Source organism: Lynx rufus, unplaced genomic scaffold (genome assembly GCF_022079265.1).
Source record: "Lynx rufus isolate CCGP_SWC_20201006 ecotype Redwood Valley unplaced genomic scaffold, mLynRuf1.p SCAF_16, whole genome shotgun sequence".
Lineage (NCBI taxonomy): Eukaryota > Metazoa > Chordata > Mammalia > Carnivora > Felidae > Lynx > Lynx rufus.
Genome location: NW_025814830.1, coordinates 12,110,596 through 12,132,155, shown reverse-complemented (window position 1 = coordinate 12,132,155; position 21,560 = coordinate 12,110,596). Strand labels below are relative to the sequence as shown.

General features: G+C 38.4%; 1 protein-coding gene across 5 annotated transcripts in view; it reads left to right on the top strand.

The window, feature by feature from the left end:
• Positions 1–21,560, top strand: part of LOC124511172 (zinc finger protein 585A) — a 333,171-nt gene that overhangs the window by 301,458 nt on the left and 10,153 nt on the right. For 2 of the 5 annotated variants that reach the window (XM_047078139.1, XM_047078136.1), the window contains exons 1-2: positions 12,830–12,898; positions 15,654–15,868. The exons of 1 other annotated variant lie outside the window; for it this stretch is intronic. In XM_047078139.1, coding sequence (XP_046934095.1) covers positions 15,791–15,868 — 78 coding nt within the window. In that variant the 5' untranslated portion in view covers positions 12,830–12,898; positions 15,654–15,790. Of the gene's footprint in view, positions 1–12,829; positions 12,899–14,886; positions 15,869–19,147; positions 19,235–21,560 lie in introns of those variants that run through there. 2 more of the 5 variants (XM_047078138.1, XM_047078137.1) reach the window with 2 other exon arrangements.

The following is a 21,560-nucleotide window of genomic DNA, read 5'->3' as shown; positions in this document are numbered from 1 at the left end:
AGATGTTTCCAATGGGTTTTATTAAGCTTTTATGAAATTAACAAGTTGTCCCCTATTTCTAGTTACCCAAAAGGGGCTTTCCCTGCTCTTATCATGAAGTAATTTTGAATTTTATCAACCATTTTTGCTCCTTTTGCTGAAATACATGATTTGTCTTCATTAATCTGATAGTGTAGTTTGTTCAGCTGATATATTTCCTGATATTAAATTTATCTTTGCATTTCTGGAATAAACACTATCTTGTCACAGTATGCCTTCTTTTAACTCACAGCTATAATTTATTTCTTAATATTTTATCTAGGATTTTTGCATATATGATAATAAATGAGATCAGTGTATAATTTTCTGTTCCTTGGGTTTTCTTTGTGCATCTGTTATGGTTATAGTAATATCAAAGTGCATTCAGTAGCTTTCTTTTTGTAGTCACTGAAAACAATTTTTGTAAGATTTGAAAGTATCTTTTCCTTGGAGGTTAAAAGCTTACTTATAATCAGGGCACCTGGCTGGCTCAGTTGGTGGAGTGTGCGACTCTTGACCTCAGGGTTGTGGGGTGGGTTCAAACACTAGATTAGGTATAGAGATTACTTAAAAATAAAACTAAAAAAACCAACCTTACCATTTATGCAAGGTATGTTTGGCTGGAGAGTTCTTAAACTACTATTACTTTTCTTCAATGGCTAGTGGCCTACTGAGATTTTGTTTCTTCTCGAGAAACTTTTGATACTTTTAAAAAGTTGGTCATTTAACCTAGGTATTTAAAACATTAGCATTAAATCCATTTACTGATTTTTTTGAGGGTGAAGCAGGCAGAAGGAGAGGGAGAAAGAGAATCCCAAATAGGCTCCATGCCCAGCACAGAGCCCCACCAGGGGCTCAATGCCATGACTGTGAGATCATGACCTGAGCCAAAATCAAGAGCTGGACACTCAACTGACTGAGCCACCCAGGCACCCCTCCATTTACTGATTCTTAATACCTCCCGTAACTATCTACAGTTAGTTAAATCTCTGATAGTCCTAATTTTTATAGCTTTCCTTTTGCTTGATGAATTATATTAAAGTTTTGTTTATTTTTTTCCCTCAAAACCAGTTTGCATTGTTATAAATGATACCTTCAGTATTTTTGCTTGCTACTTATTATTTCATTAACATCTGATGTTTATTATTTCATTTCTTCTTTCTTTGAGTTTCCTTTTTAAAAACTATTTGAATAGAAAAATGCTTTATTTTCAACTTGTTTTGTAGTTAATGTATTTGAAGCTATTAATTTTAGATGTCCATTTTGACATAAAGTTCTTTTTAGTTTTAAATGTTTTCTGATTTCCTTTACAATTGCTTTCGGGGGCGCCTGGGTGGCGCAGTCGGTTAAGCATCCGACTTCAGCCAGGTCACGATCTCGCGGTCTGTGAGTTGGAGCCCCGCGTCAGGCTCTGGGCTGATGGCTCAGAGCCTGGAGCCTGTTTCCGATTCTGTGTCTCCCTCTCTCTCTGCCCCTCCCCCGTTCATGCTCTGTCTCTCTCTGTCCCAAAAATAAATAAAAAAACGTTGAAAAAAAAATTAAAAAAAAACCAATTGCTTTTTAACCTATTAAAATTTTAAGATTGTTCTGAGTCTCCAAACATATGTGATTTATTTATTTATTTATTTATTCCAATTTAATTATCTTGTAGTCTAGCAGGTGGGCCATACAATATTTAATCTCTGGAGTATGGGCAATTTCGGAGAAATACTATGTTTCTGCTTGTGAAGAAGTATAAAAAAGTATTTTTGCAGAGAAGCTTTCAAAATATAGCTTATAAATCAAGATAGTTGTGTCAAATTTTAATGTATTCTTACTGTTTCTAATTAATCTATCAGTTTATGGACTTATGTTAAAAAAATCTATGATTGTAGACTTGTTAATTTTTCCCCTTGTAATTCCCTCAAGTTGTGCTTTACATACCTTGAGACTATATTAAAGCCACACACGTTCTTCACTATTAAATCTTTATGGTGGAGTATTATTTTTGCATAGGACATTTTTTCCTTTACTTTCAGTCTTTATTTTTCTTTCAATCTGCTCTTAATGTTTATCTTTTATAAATACTATATACCTAGTTTTGTTTTGTCACCTTTTCTATAATCTCTTTTATTTTTTTAAGATGATTTATTTATTTTTTGAGAGAGAGAGTACACGTGCGCACGTGAGTGGGGGAGGGGCAAGGGAGGGGGGGGGAGAGAGAGACTGACTTAAGTGGGTTCACGGATGTGGGGCTCAATCCCACCACCCCAGGATCATGACCTGAGCCAATATCAAGAGTTGGACGCTCAACTGACTGAGCCACCCAGTCGCCCCTAATCTCTGTCTTTTAATAAGTGAGGTTAATCTCTTTGTATTTATTGTAAGTATGATATTTGAATTATTTCTGCCATCTTGTTTTGTTTTTCCTTTAACATGTTTCTTGTTTCATTTATTCCCTTCTTGCCTTCTATGAGTTGACAATATTTTCTCTTGTAGTATTTTTAAAATTAACTTATTTATAAGCTATTGATCTTTTTCAAGTGCAGATTCTCAAATGACACATAGTCTCCTTTTCGCAACAAATATTTTATTACAACTCTTTGCCTTCCTAAAATTAAGTTCACAGGTAGTATAATCCCTCACCATTCATAATTTTTTAAAACTCAATATAATGCCCTAACTTGACATAAATAGGAACATTAATGGAAAGAAAATTGTAATACAAAAATGCCCAAGACAACTAACATATTGTTACACCTGTATATACACTTACCATAAACATTACAGCTACAAATGCAGACTTCTACACATATGTTGGTGATGTAAATACTGTAAGCAGTGTTGCCACCGTTAATGTGATTTTTCCAAAACGACAAAGCTCATGATAAAGTTCTGAATAGAAAGTGCAATTTTGCCTCAACTGCCTTGGTAGTTACATACCTAGAAAATTTGGTATGTATTGAAACCATCTAAAAAAAAACCCACTGTGTTTATATGTAAAATAGGCTATAGGCTCAGGTAATCATTAGCAGGTTTTCACCTATTTAAATATCCAGCAGGATATTAAAAAACTGTGGTGGCGTGGGACAATTCTTCATTTTACAAGAATGTTTTTTGCATTTCAGGACATCAGCATTTGTGGGCTCCCCACATTTAATGGCAGCAGTTGTCCCACAAATGTCCAGCTCCTCATTCTTGGATTGGTTTCACCCTTACTGAGAATCCCTGACCTTCATGAATGTTCAGTAATGTATTCAAAAGAAAGAGAGGGCACACAAGCAGCAGGGGCGGGAGTATGGGGGGCAGAGAGGGAGGGAGAGAGAGAATCCCAAGCAGGCTCCATGCTGTCAGCACAAAGCCCAAAACGGTGCTCAAACTCACAAGCCATGAGATCATGACCTGAGCCAAAATCAAGAGTCAGTCAGTTAACCATCTGGGCCACGAAGACTCCCCAGTATTTCATAAATTTCTATGTTTATTATTTCTTGTATGAGTTCTTCCTGGTTTCTCTGGTTTACTATTCTTGCACTTGTGGTTTCATGTTCATTCACACTTGTCCATTTACCTGGTATATTCCTCACTCACAGTATCTTTATAATTTGGTCCCTCAAGCAGGTTTCTGCTTTCTTCTTACCTCCTCAGAATGGCTTCCTCTTGGTCAATCATCAATTAAGAATACCTTCATCTGCTACAAACTATAAACCAGGGCAACTTTTCTTATATAACAAAAAAATCTGCGGAGAGACACCCCAGGCTGGAACAACATAACCACGATGTCATCTGTGTCCCAGGCTCCACTATTTCTGCTCTGCCATCCTTAGTGGGAAGTGTAGTTTGTCTTATGCCATGTCCCCAGATCCCTGGGCAGTAATTGTGGCTTTTTTTTACACACACCCCCCTTTCTTGGGCAACATCCCACACTCTACTTCCATAACGAATTTCCCTTTCATTTCCCACTGGGGGATGCGGTGCCATGCAGAATTGATCCTTATGAGCCTGGTGGCGAGGCCATCAGCATTCAAGTGCAGCAGGTCTCTGTGGTACCAGCTTTGCACTGTGTGCCTAGCACTGGCGGTGCCTGTGCCCAGCATCAGCAGCAACTGTTCTCCTTGGAGGGGTCTAATGGTTTAATTCCTGACCACATAGCCTCCAAGCCTCATTCTCTGGCCCTCATACACAGAGAGAGTGAGTTACTCAGTATCTTTTAACAAATCCTGTTTGGGGTTAAAATTAGCAAGAGTAGGTTGTTCTGTTTGCATCCAAGTACTGTGACTGGTACAAAGAAGTGGCATTGGATGTGATAGCAAGCAGCAGACCTTAAGGAAATGAGACTATGGGACTGTTTTTGTGGCCTGGTTGGATTTAAAGGCCAGCAGAGACCAAAGAAAACAATTAACAGCTAGAAATAAAGTGGTTACAGTTAAGGGCAGCAGGGTCTGAAGGTTGATTAATGATAATTTAGGCTGGGACTAGGATGAGGCAAGTGAGATACTTGCCATGGGTGTAAAATGTAAAATCACACCAAAAAAACTCAGTAATCAAAATAAATAATATTTTTTTTTCAACGTTTATTTATTTTTGGGACAGAGAGAGACAGAGCATGAACAGGGGAGGGGCAGAGAGAGAGGGAGACACAGAATCGGAAACAGGCTCCAGGCTCTGAGCCATCAGCCCAGAGCCTGACGCGGGGCTCGAACTCACGGACCGCGAGATCGTGACCTGGCTGAAGTCGGACGCTTAACCGACTGCGCCACCCAGGCGCCCCAAAATAAATAATATTTTAACGCAGTATTTTTTTAATTCAAAATTAGTACCCAAAAGCCCCATGAACAAAATATCAGTATCATGCCAGGCCATATTGAAGCCTGAGGCTAAAAGAAAACATTAATACTGATTCTGTCTTTCTTTAAAATTTTGATATTTTGCACCCTACTCTCAATTTGACTCACAGGGACCATTAGCACTGAACGGACCACAAAATCCAACTTGACCTGTACAGCAGTCAAAATCTAGCTCTGGTGGTGAAGGCCTATGCCTAGTTTCAAGCATGCCAGTAAGACCTGGAGAGTAGAAAATAGCAGCTTTTTAGCTGCATTGGTAAGACAAATGAATGAAGGCGGTAGGAAATAAAGCCCCCAATTACACAGAGACTTGTATTTTCATGGGCTTTCTGCTGCCAGATGTCAGGGTATCTCTCCTCCCAAGGTGAAAGAAAAGTTCCTGAACTTCCCACCATATATCTGTTAAGACAGAGGGACAATGCTTGTTTTCTTTGGATTTTGGAGAGCAGCATGGTTGGGTCTATTTACTCTGTGCTTCATAAGGCTATATGGTCTGAGTGGGACTCAGAGAAAGAGAAGGCTTTGCAGATGGTCCAGGCTGCAATACAAGCTCTTTGACCACTTGGTCCTTAATCAAGGATCCAATGGTATTGAGAATGTCTGTAGCCAATCAGGATGCTGAAGGAGTTTGTGGAAATCCCAAGTAGGAGACACGATGGAAATCCCAAGTAGGAGACACGATGGCAGAGGCCCCTAGGATTTTGGAGTAGATCCACACTCACTTTGATAAGAAATTATCATCCTTTTTTGTGAAATAGCTCTTGCCTTGCATTGGGTCCCTGGTAGAGACTACACACCTATTTATGGTACACAGACAACTGCAACCTGGGTCCATATTATAAGCAGAATGTCATCTGGTCTACCATGTTATTAAGGCAGGATCAACATTTCATCAAGTGGAGGGTTATAAATAGGAAAGGCCCAAGCAAGTCCTAAAATGTCTCATACCCCCAGTGTGTGTATGCTCACACACACTCTCATGCTCTCATTGCTACTTCTGCCTCTCTCAGAGCTACAGGTTCATGAAGAGTTCTGTATGACCAGTTGCAAAAAGTTGAGCCTGATCTCTAGATAATGGCACAATATGCTGACAACCACTAGAAATATACTGCTGGAGATTTGCAACCCCTCATAGGGAGTTTTATAGACTGATTGGGAAGGGAAATTCACCCAACAGCCAGAACTGCGAGAGCTAAATCTCATGTGTGTTCTACATTTAAAAAAGACAGCATGGGGCGCCTGGGTGGCGCAGTCGGTTAAGCGTCCGACTTCAGCCAGGTCACGATCTCGCGGTCCGTGAGTTCGAGCCCCGCGTCAGGCTCTGGGCTGATGGCTCAGAGCCTGGAGCCTGTTTCCGATTCTGTCTCCCTCTCTCTCTGCCCCTCCCCCGTTCATGCTCTGTCTCTCTCTGTCCCAAAAATAAATAAACATTGAAAAAAAATTAAAAAAAAAAAAAAAAGACAGCATGAGGTATCTACACTGATTCATATCCAGAGGTTAGTTTTGAGGATAAATGACTTGAAAAGAGCACACTTGGGAGTACTGATAGCAAGTGCATTTGGGAAGAAGTAGTGGAAGGACCCTTTGGAATGTATCGAGAGAGTGAGAATATTTGTATCTCTTTGTCTTACCTCTGTAGAAGTGCTTTGTGATTAAGAGGTGAGGATGACATGCTCTGTGGATATTAGCTTCATCCAGCCACCCCAATGCTTGCTCATTGGGTTCATGAACCATATAGTTATTCACAGTATTAACAATGTGGATTTACCCTTACTAAGGATTACCTCACTACTGTCAGTTTGTTATAGTATCCAACCATGAGCAACAGGATTATGTCATCACCATGTTGACCAGTCAGCTAGATTTCTTCCACTATGAAAGAGGTGATGATTTTTTTTCTCCTTACTGGGGTAGATACTCCTTGGAAATTAAATTTCTGCCAGCTATGGATATTATGAATTCCTTATTCATGATCATGCTTCCCGCATAACATTACTTTGGACCAAAGAGCTTCTTAAAGTGAAAAAAGTAAAGCAATGGGTTGATGCTCTTGAGATTTGCTGGGTTGATGCTCTTGAGATTTGCTGGTTTTATTCAGTGCCTCATCACCCACAAAGCTCAGACATTTTAGAGCTCTACTATTCGAAAACTGTTAAAAACTGAAAAAGAGTACCATCTAGAAGACCATACCTTGCAAAGGTGGGTATTGCCCTCACATCCAGTACATGGTCTCATCAGAACCAATATGTGGTATTTTTTTAGGGTCTGGGTACCCAAAATGGAGACTGGGATAGCACCTATTAGTATTAACACCTAATTATCTACCACTAAAATATTTGCTCCCTCCTATTTAAAAAATTACCATCTATGGGCTTTGCTGGTGAGGTCTTAATGTTCAAGGAGAAACTATTCCCTCATATTTATTCCATTGAATTCGAAATTGAGAGTGCCACATAGCCATTTTGGTGTCCTCAAAATCACTGAGTAACATGATATAAAGAGGGTTCAGCATTTAATGATTAATTCTGATTTGCACAAGGAAATAAGGTTCCTGCTACCCAAAAGGCAGGTAACAGGTTTTCCAGGTAGTTTTAAAAGGTTATTGGCTCGGGGCGCCTGGGTGGCTCAGTCAGTTGAGCTTCCGACTTTGGCTCAGGTCATGATCTCACAGCCTGTAAATTCAAGCCCTGTGTTGGGCTCTGTGCTGACAGCTCAGAGCCTGGAACCTGCTTCAGATTCTGTGTCTCCCTCTCTCTCTGTCCCTCCCCTGCTCATGTTCTGTCTCTCTCTGTCTCAAAAAGAAATAAAAACATTAAAAAAAAAAAGGTTATTGGCTCTACCTATATTTTCTTTCATACTTTGTCTTCTACAGATTCATAATATATTAGAAATTTATTATTACCTGTCACCCATCCCCCTATTATTTTATAAGGGGCATATTATTTATATCTTAAAAAAATTATTTTTATGTTTATTTATTTTGGAGAGAGAGAGAGGCAGAGTGTGAGCAGGGGAGGGGCAGAGAGAGAGAGAGGGAGACACAGAATCCGAAGTAGGTTCCAGGCTCTGAGCTGTCAGCACAGAGCCTGACATGGGGCTTGAACTCACGAACCGCAAGATCATGACCTGAACCAAAGTCAGACACTTAACTGACTTAAGGCACGCCATATCTTAACCAATTATTCCACAAGATAGGATTGTGACAGAACCAGAAAATGAATGAACATCACCTAGACATTCCAAATGTGAAGTTAGATGTATTGACTAATGTTACCTGGGATTCACTCTTTTGGAGACTGCATATTTTGATTTGTACAAGTTACAGTTGCATTATTTGAGGGAGCATTTTTGTTTATTTGCTTGTTTATTTGGTTTATGTTTGGAGGGAGAGTACATACTGATGTTGGGCAACAAAGGGATGGACTGTAGTGGGCATTAGTCATGCCTTCTGGCTGCCTGGCACATTTTGCATACCCTATATTCACGGGGTTTGCTACATTATGAGACCCATCTCCTGAAGCTCCTAACCAGAAACTCCCCTCAAGGTAAGGTACCCTTGGTTCAGAGAAGAATGATGTGGAGAATAAAGACATACATAGAACTGATTCTGCTGAGTGTCAAAAAGATGCACCAGAGGCCATAGTCCTAACTTCTATATCCCATATCTTTGTTAGCAATACAAGCTGTGGTACCTGTGCACAGTGGAGGTAGAAGTAGCAGTAGGCAATCTGGGCTACTGCAGAATCTTCCCAACTGATCTTCTTGCTTTTTCCCTTGTCTTCTTCCCCTCAACTCATAAAAAGCAGCAAAAGGGATCCTGTTAAAAAGTTAATTAAATGATGTCACTCCTCTTTTCAAAATCCTCTATGGGTCTCATTCACAGTAAAAACTGATGTTCTTGGGGGTGCCTGGGTAGCTTAGTTGGTTAAGTGTCTGACTTCGGCTCAGGTCATGATCTCATAGTTCATGAGTTCAAGCCCCATGTCAGGCTCTGTGCTAACAGCTCAGAGCCTGGAGCCTACTTCAGATTCTGTGTCTCCCTCTCTCTCTGCCCTCCCCTGCTTGCATGCTCACTCTCTCTTTCTCTCTCTCTCTGTAAAAAATAAATAAACATTAAAAAAAACCTGATGTTCTTTTTTAAATTTTTTTATTTATTTTTAAGACAGAGAGAGACAGAGCATGAGTGGGGATGGGGCAGAGAGAGAGGGAGACACAGAATCTGAAGTAGGCTCCAGGCTCTGAGCACAGAGCCTGACGCAGGGTTCGAACTCACAAATTGTGAGATCATGACCTGAGCTGAAGTTGGACACTTAACCAACTGAGCCACCCAGGTGCCCCCAAAAACTGACGTTCTTAGAACGGTCTTCAAGGTCTGCAACCTGGCTCCCTCATCACCTCTTTGACCTCATCTCCTTATCATTTTTATCCTGGCTCACTCTACTCCCACTGCACTGGATTCTTTGATATTCCTAAAAGTCTTTGTATCTGTGGTTCGTTCTTTCTGGACACTCCCTAGACACTCACATGATTCATATAATATTCATGTTTTATAATATTCATAGTATTGGCTACATAAGTTTCCTCTTCTATGAAATGCATCTTTGTATCTTTTGCTGTATATGTATTGGGTTTGTTACGCTTTACTTTTTTTTAAGATTTTATTTTTAAGTAATCTCCACACCCAACGGGAGGCTCGAACGCACAACCCCAAGATCAAATGTTGTATGCTCCACCGACTGAGCCAGTCAGGTGCCCCTTGTTACGCTTTACTAAATGATTTGGAGTTGTTCCTGCTACCAGTCTCCTATAGGCTTGTATTCTATCTGTCCAGTTTATAACTTATCTTTTCATTCTCTTTACTGTCATTTGAGGAACAGAAGTACTAATTTTAAGATAGTCAAATTTATTAATCTCATATTTCTTTTGTGTTCTGTTTAAGAAATCTATTACCATAAGGTCTAAAAAATATTTACTGATATTTTTTACTAACAGTTTTATTAAAATTATGTTTTGACATTTGAATCATTAATCCTTCTAGGGTTGATTTTTTCATATGGTGCCAAAACCATTTTCTTTATGGTTTTTGGCCTGTCCAGCTTCCCTTCATATGGCAATTTCTTCCTCTATGCTTTTTTAAGAAAGCTTTGTATTTCAGTAAGGCTTTCAAAGTCATTACTCAAAATAACCATAGAATTCTCCTGACTTTCAAATTCTTTCTCTATAGGAATGTCCCCCTTTCTTCCTAATGTTGTTTGTGTGTATCTTCTCTATTTTGTTTTTCATCTTTCTTAAAAAATGACTTCACTCTTTTACAGAGAACCAGCTCATGGTTTTATTATCTCTAGTAGGGTTTTTTTTTTCTATTTGTTTTATTAACATCTGCTTATCACATTGATTACTCCTTCCCAATTTCTTTGGGAGTATTTTTTTAAAGTTTATTTATCTATTTTAAGGGGGAGGGGGGAGAGCAAGCGTGTGAGCAGGGGAGGGGCAGAGAGGGAGAGAATCCCAAGCAGGCTCCGCACTGTTAGTGTGGAGCCCAGTGGGATCCAATCCCACGAACCACAAGATCATGATCTGAGCCTTCATCAAGAGTCAGAGGCTTAACTGAATGATCCACCCAGGTGCCCCTCTTTGGGGGTATTTAATAGGACTTTAGTAGAATGTGATGGAATTAAAGCTTAATTAATGTTTTCAGTCCTCCTGGCATCCTAATTTTAGGTTAGATTTTCTTCTGGATATCACTTTGGTCCATCCCTTAGATTTTTCATGTATATAGTACTATCATTTCCCTCTTCATTCTAAATAGTTCGCAACATCCCATATTATGTTGTCCTTAACCCAAGGGTTATTCAGATGTGTGTATTTTAATGTACATGCATTTGGAACATTTTACATATTCTGTTGTCTGTTGTTGGTTTCTATCTTCATTTTTATGTAGTCTGAGACACGGCATATGTGATATCAGTTTGGGGGCTTTATAATGTCTTTTATGGCCTACTTTTTGGAGAATTTTTATGATTGTTCCATGTATGTTTGAAAAAATGTAATTTTCTGGTTAAAAATAAAAATAAAATGTAGATATATATCAAACAAATTAGTTATGTTATCCCAATATAGTCTTATACCTGCTTTTCTTCTATTTGATCTGTTTCTGAAAGATATGTTAGTTACTGTGATTGTGAGTTCCTCAAAATTTCCCTGTTTTACCAGCTTTTGCTGTATATATTTCAGAGCTATATTGTTAGATAAATTTTATTAGTGTTGTATGCTCTTGGTAGCTGCATCTTATTAAAAAATGGAACATCTCTGTTAATAGTGTTTGCTTTGAAATTTGTATAATCTAATACTATCAACACACCTGCTTTCTTCTTGATACTATGCCCTTGTAAATGATTCTTAAATTCATTTCCTTTTTAAATTTTTACCGTGAAATTTTCACCCAAATACTAAAGAAATGAGAACATTATAATGAGCTTCATGTACCTATCAGCTGCTTTCATCATTTACCAACATTCTGTTATTTTTGTTTTATCCTTTTACCCTCCTCAATGAAGTTTCTTAAGCTGACATTTTGCTAGTATTTCCACATAAATCACTAAAAGATTAAGTCTTCTTGTAAACATAATCATATTACCAACAAAATTGACCGTAATTCTTGGGCCTCTGGTAAAAATGTGCGTTCACTAATAGACTTCCACAGATTTTTCCTTACACCAGTTTTGGGAGAAGAAAGACAAGCTGGTGAAAGCACAGTCCAACCCTGTAACTGGCCCAGTTTTGAAGCTAAAGCCCAGAGAGGGGCATAAATAGCCTGAAGATACCCAGCATGCCCACATCAGCGCTTAGGTCTGGTTCCCTCAAAACACTTCCCACCGCTGCGACTGCTAAAAGCCTTTCAGAAGAACCTCCTACCACTGTCAGATAGAACGTCCTGGCAGAAGCCAGTATTTAGCTGGGTTTTCAAGAATGTTTAGGAATTCGCCAGATGAAAGGAATTGTGTCTCTACAACCTCCCAGTCATAAGCACCCCCGTGGACTTTAGGCTTCATTCACATAATAATGACGTTGTTCTTAGATTTTAATTTACAAATAAACAAAAATAGCAGTTTCCCTCAGGTGCTTTTCGTCACACGTTGACGATATTAAAAACTATTATTATTTTTGTAATTGTCGCTACTAATGGAAATGAATGAGGATTCAAGGCTCCATTTCCCTCCACCAGCCCTTTGGAAAGTGCCGTCTTGCCCTGGCGGCATCCCTCAGGAGAGAACTCGAAGACACCGACTAGCACCTTATATCCCCGGGGGGGTTTCTCCCACAAAAGGCTAAACTACCCTTCCTGCAGCTGACTGCCCATTCTGACATCTATGTTGCCGGTGGTTTCGCCCAGAAACGGGGCTCCCACTCTGACCTCTCCACGTTCTCCCCGAGGGTGTCTCCAAAAATCAGATTGTACTGTCGTGACTTCTCCCCTCATCCGCCGATTTCTCCCAGGATTCAGCCGTAGCACATAAGATGTTTGTCCTCATAACTTGGTGATTTTTCCTCCCTTGCTCCCCTCATCCCCGGTGGTTTCTTCCAGCAGAAAATAAACTCTCAGCCGAGCGGTTTATCCCGGAAGGCAAATTAGCTTTTCTAAATATGACACAGAGCACCATACACTATAGCCAAGACCTCCCTCCTCCCAGAAGCCTACCTCGACCAGGGCCCCACCCCTGTATTCTACGTTGCAATCCCCGCCTCGCGCTGAGAAAACGCGCGGGAGGCCTATTTCTCCGCCGTACGGAATGGACACGCCTCAAAGATGGCGGCTCGCGCTCAGAAGCACCATTAGGCGAGGCCATGTTCTCGGCCCGACAACGTCTCTTACGGAAACTACGCCATGTTGGCTATTGGCATATGCGGCTTCCAAGGTAACTCAGAGCATGCGCGATAGCGACTGTCCGTGAGAGGAGGTGCCGAAGGTCAAACCGGAAGCGGAAGCGGTTCTCGAATGCTTTTTCGCCGATGATGTCTGGAGCTTCTCCGCAGTTTAATTCCGAGAGGTCTCTGAGGTGATTTGGTTGGTCGTGATTTAGGGATTCTGGGGGTCCGTGACGGGTGTGTTGTCCGTGGAGTGAATGATGGTGGTTTCTGGGTCTGTGGCATCCGTTGCTGTGAGGGCAATGATAGGAGTCTCTTGGTTCAATGATGGGGATCTTGAGATGAGTGTGGGATTTGTCGGCTCAGTGATAGGAGTCTGTGGTCAGTGACTGATCTGTGGCGTCAGCTATGGGGCTCTGTGAGGGCTATGATGAACTCGCTTTCTAAGCATTAGTAAGCTGTGGTGTGTAGCATTTTATTGTTCAAATCTAAGTACTGTTTTTTCTTCAGTTTTAGTTATTTTTTTCTTGCAGTCATGAGTTATTTAGAAGTGCATTCTCTGTCTCAATGTCTCTGGGTAATGCTCGAATTTAAAAGTTGCTTTACGGTCTGGTTCATGGTCAGTTTTCATAAATGTCATTTCTATTACATCAAAGCAATGTGTGTCCTCTATTGTGTTTCATATATAGTCTCACAGTTTATCTTGTTTGCTTAACTAATTACAGAGAAAGGTGAACTCGTGGAGGTGATATGTTCACTTGTCCTTTCTGCTGTCAGTTTCTGCTTTGTATGTTTGAAACTATTATTAAGATCGGTTGTTTATTTTTAATAGTAAATATGACTAATAACTAAAAAGATACAGTAACAATTCAAGCTGCCACCAATAATTTATAAAAGGGGTCATTTTCCCAATTTCCAGCACTGGATTTTTTTAAAATAAGTTTTTACTATTCTGAGGTGAAATTATATCTAATTGCTCTAATGCATTTTCCTATTAGTAAAATGGTATCTTTTTGGTTACTTACCATTTAAATTTCCTTTTCTGTGAATTTTCATATCCTCTGTTCAGTTTTTATTTTTCCAGGGCTTTTTTTTTTCCATATTGATTGCTAGATTTTTTTTTTAATTCAGAGATAATCTATTTTCACATTTTGAAAAAATATATGTATTTCTTCATTTTTATTTTTATTTATTTATACATCTTTAAAATTTTTATTTATTTTTGAGAAAAAGAGAGAGAGAGCATGAGCAGTGGAGGGGCAGAGAGAACAGGGACAGAGGATCCAAAGCAGGCTTCATGCTGGCAGCAGAGAGTCATGCAGGGCTCAAACTCACCAATCCTGAGATCACGACCCGAGCCAAAGTCCGATGCTCAACCGACTGAGCTACCCAGGCGCCCCTTCATTTTTATTTTTAAAGTATGTTTTAACATGTAATTAGGAAATACCATCTAACCAGAAATAATCTGGTTTTTTTCTTTTACAGCATCTGGGTTTTCTTACATGTGTACTAAAAATTCCTCCCACCCCACCACAATGTTGATACAAACATATACTACTAAAATTTATTTCATTTTTTAAAATACAGATACTTAAAATGTTTAGTTCTGCTGGAATTCAGTCTAATATATAGTGTGTGATGGCAATCTGGTTTGTTTTTTTCTAGGTGGATGGCCAATTATATCAGTGCCACTTATACAATAAATGTTCTGTGCACACTCAGTTGAATGCCATTTTTATTACATCCATAAGTCAGTACTGTCTGAGCTATTGTTTTCTCTGTTTTGATTACATTGTTTTTATATTTAAGTTTTAATATCTAATAGAGAATGGTAATTGCCAATATTTATTGTATGCCTCTTGCGTGCCAGGGAGATGTTGAATACTTTACAAGCATCATCTCATTTAATTTTTATAACCTTTTTTTTTTAATGTTTATTTATTTATTTATTTTGAGAGAGAAAGAAAGAGAGCAGAGGAGGGGCAGAGAGAGGGAGGGAGAGAGAGAGAGAATCCCAAGCAGGCTCCATGCTGTCAGTGCAGAGCCAGACACGGAGCTGATCTCATGAACCATGAGATCATAACCTGAGCCGAAATCAAGAGTCGGACGCTTAACTGACTGAGCCACCCAGGGGCCCTTAATTTTATAACTCTTGAAATAGGTACTTTCATCCTCGTTTTTGAAACTAAAATGGAAGTAACTTGTTCGTATTCTCATAGCTGAAAGTTAGCAGAGCTGCAGTTCAAATCTTAAGGAATATTACTCCGTATCTCATTGACCAGTACTCATCACGGGTTTTGTTAAACTTTACGTTCTCCACAGCAGTGGTTCTCAAAGTGTGGTCCCTGGACCAGCAACATCAACATGACCTGGGGACTACTTCAAAATGCTAATTCTTGGGCCCTGCTATGGTCTGAATGTTTATGTCCCCCCAAAATTTGTATGTTGAAATCCAGAAATACCGTAAAAGGAGGTGAGATCTTTGGGAACTGATTAGGTCACGAAGGTGGACTACTCATAAATGGGATTAGTGCTCTTGTAAAATAGATCCCACACAGAAGGTGCTGGCTGTGAACCTTTAGTGAGGTCTCTCACTAAAATGTGACCACACTGATGCCCTGATCTTGGACTTTCCAGCCTCCAGAACGGTGATCAATAAATCTCAGGTGTTTATAGGCTGCCCAGTCTGTGGTGTTTCATTATAGCAGCCTGACTGGACTAAGAAAGTTGCTACCCTAGGCCTATTGAATCAGAAACTGGGAGTGAGATGGAGGGTTTTTACTGTATCTTAACAAGCCCTCGAAGTGTTTTGAATCCACATTAAAGTTTGAGAGCCTCTGCTCTCTGTGTCTAGTTCAGGGAACTTCACCTTGGTGCCTTGGTGTTGGCAGGAAATGTTTATGTGATGAATATTGAGTATGTGACCATGTGGACATTGTCTTCTAGGTTTCTTGTTGTCTCTGGGGAGCCCCTGGGTTAGATCTTTCTCCAGACTCCAGCCTGCCTCCCCCAGCAGCTCTGCTTGGATTTACAGATGCCTACCAGGCTTTAGGCTCCTGAGAGAATAAAGTTTGAGACCTACCATGACGATGTCAGCTAATCAGACCTCGCCCCAAAAATCCCTGGTCCTGGTTCCAGAGGAATATGACAGTTCATATGAGGTGAGAAGGAAGAATGTCGGGGGTAAGAATTCATCCTGGGAGTAGACACCTCTGATATGTCACCAGAGCCTCTGGGCAGTGGCAGATGGGCCACAGGAAGCAGCCAGACTCTCTTACTACCCTGAAGCAAATCTTGATCTTTCTGCCAAGAATAAGAAACACATGGGTATTGTCTCCATATCTAGAGACCAACTGTATGATAGTGGAGAGGTGAAATGTCAAAAACTGTCTTTTATTCTGTCCTCATGCTATATTGATCTTTTGGCTGAGGATAAACTTCCTGATTAGAAATAATTTTTGTGCACGATGTTGAAACTATTTCTCTATTTCTTCTTAAACTGCTTCTCCCCACATAAATATTTCTCTATTCTCTTTCTGAAATTTAGATGTTGGTTCTCTGTTGATCATTTTTATGAGCTACTTCCAAAAACTTATTAATCCTGGCAGATAAAAAATATGAAACTTTGCTATAATATTGATTTTATTCTCTAACCAAGAGCATTAAATTAGAAATAAGAAGTAAAAGACTTTTGCACGGAATTGGGAATAGACTTAATATCACTGAACTATACATTTTAAAATGGTAAATTTTGTTATGTACATTTTACCACAATTTAAAAAAAGTAAAAGGCTAGCAAAAGAAACCCCTATATGTGAAAACTTTGAACATTTTTTTTCTACATAAATATTCTTTAAAGGGAAAACCATAAAATGTCTTAGAAAATTCTTTGAGTTGAATTTCAGTTAAATAAAGAACTACATTTTAAAGTCGGTGGTGAAGCTAAACTACAGAGGAGCAGATCATAGATTTAAATGCCTTTTTAAGGATTCCTTGAAGTTTAGGGGGAAAAACACGTAAGATATGAGTAACGCTTAAAACTGAAGAAGTTAAAAAAAGAACTCAATAAATATAAAGTAACAATAAGGAGTAAAAAACAGTTAAGGGAAGAAATTAGTCACATGGAGAACAAAACTAATTGATGAAGATGTCTGATAGAAGCATAAGTGGCTCCTATATGCTGATAATCAAGAACAGAGAGTAAAGATACACTTAAAGAGTGTAACAAAACATCAGAGACAGTTACTGCTTCATCAAAGATTAAAACCATTGTAAAAAAAAAAGATTAAAACAATTGTGAATGAATATTCTATAAAATCATATAAACAACAGGAATATAGCTTTACAAAAAATAAATGTCAAAATTGGTGGATACAAATGGTTCAGAAGCCTTTCAAGAAATTAAAATGTTTATTGAACACACAGTTAACAGTGGTGGTAAACTTCATGCAGATTTACATTTGGCCCGTATGCCAAAGTTTGGGTAAAGATGGTATCTAAAAATATTTCCAGCCTTGTTTGTGGTATTTGTTTTATTTTGTTTACTACCTTAAACTTGATGCCCAAACTAATCAAGGACAGTAAAAAAAGAAACAACTGGAAATTATGAACATAGATTCAGAAGTCAGATGTATTAATTAACTGAATTCAAGAATACATGAAAACAGTAGCCAAATAGGGCTTATCATAGGGACACATGTGAAGCAGACACTACTTTCTCATTTAGTAGTCAACTCCAAATCAAAGAAGTTAAGATAGTAAAATATCTAAAACAACAATAACAATAATAACAATACTGTATATCAAAATATATAGCAAAACAGCATTGAGAGATAATTTAGAAAAATAATTTGTGTCACGCAAATAAATGTAAAAATCTAGATGAAATGGATGACTTTCTAGAAACATAGTAAATTTCTCACTAAATCTTTAATTACTGTTTTCCACATTTTCACTTTTAGATATTAAGATTTTTAGTTAAGTAATTCTGTTTTTTTATTTTTTATTTTTTTTAATTTTATTTTTTATTTTTTAAAATTTACATCCAAATTAGTTAGCATATAGTGAAACAATGATTTCAGGAGTAGATTCCTTAATGCCCCTTACCCATTTAGCCCGTCCCCCCTCCCACAACCTCTCCAGCAACCCTCAGTTCTCCATATTTATGAGTCTCTTCTGTTTTGTCCCCCTCCCTGTTTTTATATTATTTTTGTTTCCCTAAGTAATTCTATTTTTAATAAAATTAGGATTGCAGCTTTGGAGAGATTTATTTGCACTGATTTTATTCTGCTTCTTGGAATGTTAAGTTTTGTATAAAGTGCGTACGTGTGTGTGGGCAGATTTTATGTTCAATATTTCTGAATGTTACATAGGCACCTGAAAAGACTGTCTTAGGATACAGAATTTGCTGTCTTATCAGTAAGCTATCTTATGTAGTTATGAAGTTTTACAAATGTGGTTTATTTATTTTTTACTTTATCTGTTGGAACTGAGAGATACTAAGTTTCTCACCATGAATATATTTGTCTATATTTATCTGTAGTTTCTGTGAATGAATTTGGATGCTATGAAATTTGTGCAGTGATAGTAATGACATCTGAAATTAATTTTGGATTATGTTCTTGTTATGTTTAATATTTTTTCCCTACAATTCAGCCCTATCTGATTGGAGGCTCGTTTCCTTCCTGTTGGCATTTTGAGATACAACTTTTGCTCATCCTTTTTCTGTCCTCGGAGTCCTTGTGAACTTTTTTTGTATAGCATTTAGAAAAGATATATTTTATGTACACTTTTGGTAAAGATAGTTCTTTTATAGATCTTTCACCTTAGACCTTGTATTCTTGCTTTTGTTTCTTTGTCCCTTTCAGTAATTTGGAAGGTTTGGTTTCTTTTTTGTATGGTTGGCCCTTTTAGTGTGATCTTTATCACATTAACGTCTTGAACTAAATCTTTTCTCTTGTTTTAGATGATATCTATTAAATTTATACTGTGAAAAATGATAAAAGTTCTATGTTTCCACTTCAAGGATTCTTCTGTTTATTAGATGTTTTTATTAAATTCTATTTTTTTTTCTATCTTCCTCTAAAAGTTTCACGTTGCTCAGTTGTCTTAATCTTATCCTTGTCGCTTTTTGTGTTTTCACGTGGTGTTTTACTGCTTTCAGAGAGACCTCCATTTTTGTGTTGCTTTTCTTTTTCACCTCTTTACAGAGTGCTGCCAGTTTATTTTCCAAAAACTTGAATAACCATTTGCTTTAGCCTGTTTTTCCATTATTTCTTCCTTGGACTCTGAGATTCCTATTTATTGTAGGTAGTTTTTTGTTTGTTTTAGTGAATTCCTTGAAATCATGGTGAATGTGTTTTCTTCTGTCATGTGACAATTTATTTCTAGCATGTTCCTTTTAATTTCTTCTTTTTTTCTCTCATTCTTTTTACTTATAGTATCTTTGTACATCAGGAGATGTTTATTATTATCTTTGAATGAGGAGATTTTTTCCTGGACAAACTGTTTATAAGAAGCTCATTTTGGTAAGGAGTCAAAGCTACTAATATAACATCTTCTTTATTCGCCATTAATTCTGATGATGTTGGGTTTGGGGGCTGGGGTTTTGGTGTATGTAGGGTATGACTATGCCAGTGTGTGAAAGAGAAAAATCGGAGCACATGTATTTTTGCAAGTATATAGGGAACATTTTCAAAGAAATGACAGTGTTTTAAGCTCCATAATCAACATATCATAAAGAAGCAGACTATAATCTCTGAACACAATTAAATGAAGAAATAAAAAAGATAGCTTTCAAATAACATAATTTTAGTCATTAAAAGCCACAGGTATCTAAGATAGACTTCCCAAAGAGAGAGATATACTTCTGTATTCCCTTGTCCTTCCTCTATGCTCATTCCCTCCCCTGAATTCAGTGGCCTGCTCTGTACATACAACTCCCGAATCTTTATCTCCATACTATCTCTCTATTCAACTACTTAGTATATACCCTTATATATGTCTTATCACCTAAATTTCAATACGTACAAAATTTAAATCATTATTTCTTGTCTTGTTCCCCCAGCCTCCTCCTCTAATCCTTAAATCCATTGGTGACACCAAAATCTACAGTTGGACTGAACTAATAACTGATATTGGACTGAACTAATAACTAATATTTATTTGAGTCCCTTTTTCTCACCTTCACAGCTGGTGTCAATTTTATCTTCTTTTTTTTTTTTTTTTTTTTCAACGTTTATTTATTTTTGGGACAGAGAGAGACAGAGCATGAACGGAGGAGGGGCAGAGAGAGAGGGAGACACAGAATCGGAAACAGGCTCCAGGCTCTGAGCCATCAGCCCAGAGCCCGACGCGGGGCTCGAACTCACGGACCGCGAGATCGTGACCTGGCTGAAGACGGACGCTTAACCGACTGCGCCACCCAGGCGCCCCTCAATTTTATCTTCTTAATATCAATTCCTTCTATAGCCTTACTACTCCAGTCTTAAGTTTAGTTAAGAAATTCATATTCTCTCACATGAATTGTGCAGTGGGTCTCATGACTGATTTTCCACTTTTGTCTATTCCAAATGTTCTGTTTTAAGAATACACTTTCTTCAATATATTTTTTTAAACTTTTTATTTATTTTGAAACAATTATAGATCCTAAAAGGGCATTGTGAAACATAGTACAGTGGTGGTGCACGATTCTTTTTTTTTCATTACTGGTTGTAATTTGGTAATATTTTTTGAGGATGTTTGCATCTAAGGTCATGAGAGATAGTGATCTGTAGTTTTCTTTTTTGTACTGTCTTTGTCTAATTTTGATATCAAGGTAATGCTGGCCTCACAAAATTATTTGGAAAGTGTTCTCTTTTGTTTTCTGGATAAGACTGTAAAAATAAGGCTAACTCTTCTTTAAATATTTAGTTGAATTCTCTAATAAAGCATTCTGGGCCTGGAGATTTCTTTTTTTCAGGAGCTTTTATTTTTTTATTTTTATTTTTTTCAACATTTATTTACTTTTGGGACAGAGAGAGACAGAGCATGAACGGGGGAGGGGCAGAGAGAGAGGGAGACACAGAATTGGAAACAGGCTCCAGTCTCTGAGCCATCAGCCCAGAGCCAGACGCGGGGCTCGAACTCACGGACCGCGAGATTGTGACCCGGCTGAAGTTGGACGCTTAACCGACTGCGCCACCGAGGCGCCCGCAGGAGCTTTTAAATTAAGACTTTAATTTCATGACTATAGGATCATCTTTTCTGTTCCATAATAGTTGCGTTTTGTTAGTTTGTGGTTTTTGAAGAAGTAATATATTTCTTCTAAGTTTTTGGATCTATTAGCATAGAATTTTTATATTCTCTGTATTTCCTTTTAAATGGCAGCTGCATCTGTAATATTTCTTTTCCTTTTTTTTAAGTATTTATTTACTTTGAGACAGAGCATGCGCATGTGCACAAGTGGGGGAGGGGTAGAGAGAGAGGGAGAGAATCCCAACCAGACTCCTAGCTGACAGCATGGAGCCCAACTTGGGGCTTGATCTCACAAACCACGAGATCATGACCTCAGCCAAAATCAAGAGTCAGATCTTTAACCGACTGAGCCACCCAGGTGCCCCAGTATTTCTTATTTCGCTACTGACATTGGTAATTTGTATCTTGTTTTTATCTTTGCCAGTCTAATAGCTCAGTCAACAGAGCTTATCAATTTTATTGATTTTTTTCAAATAACTGCATTGTATTTTATTGATTTTTCTTGTGTTTTTTAAAATTTTTGTTTTTGGGGCGCCTGGGTGGCGCAGTCGGTTAAGCGTCTGACTTCAGCCAGGTCACGATCTCGCGGTCGGTGAGTTCGAGCCCCGCGTCGGGCTC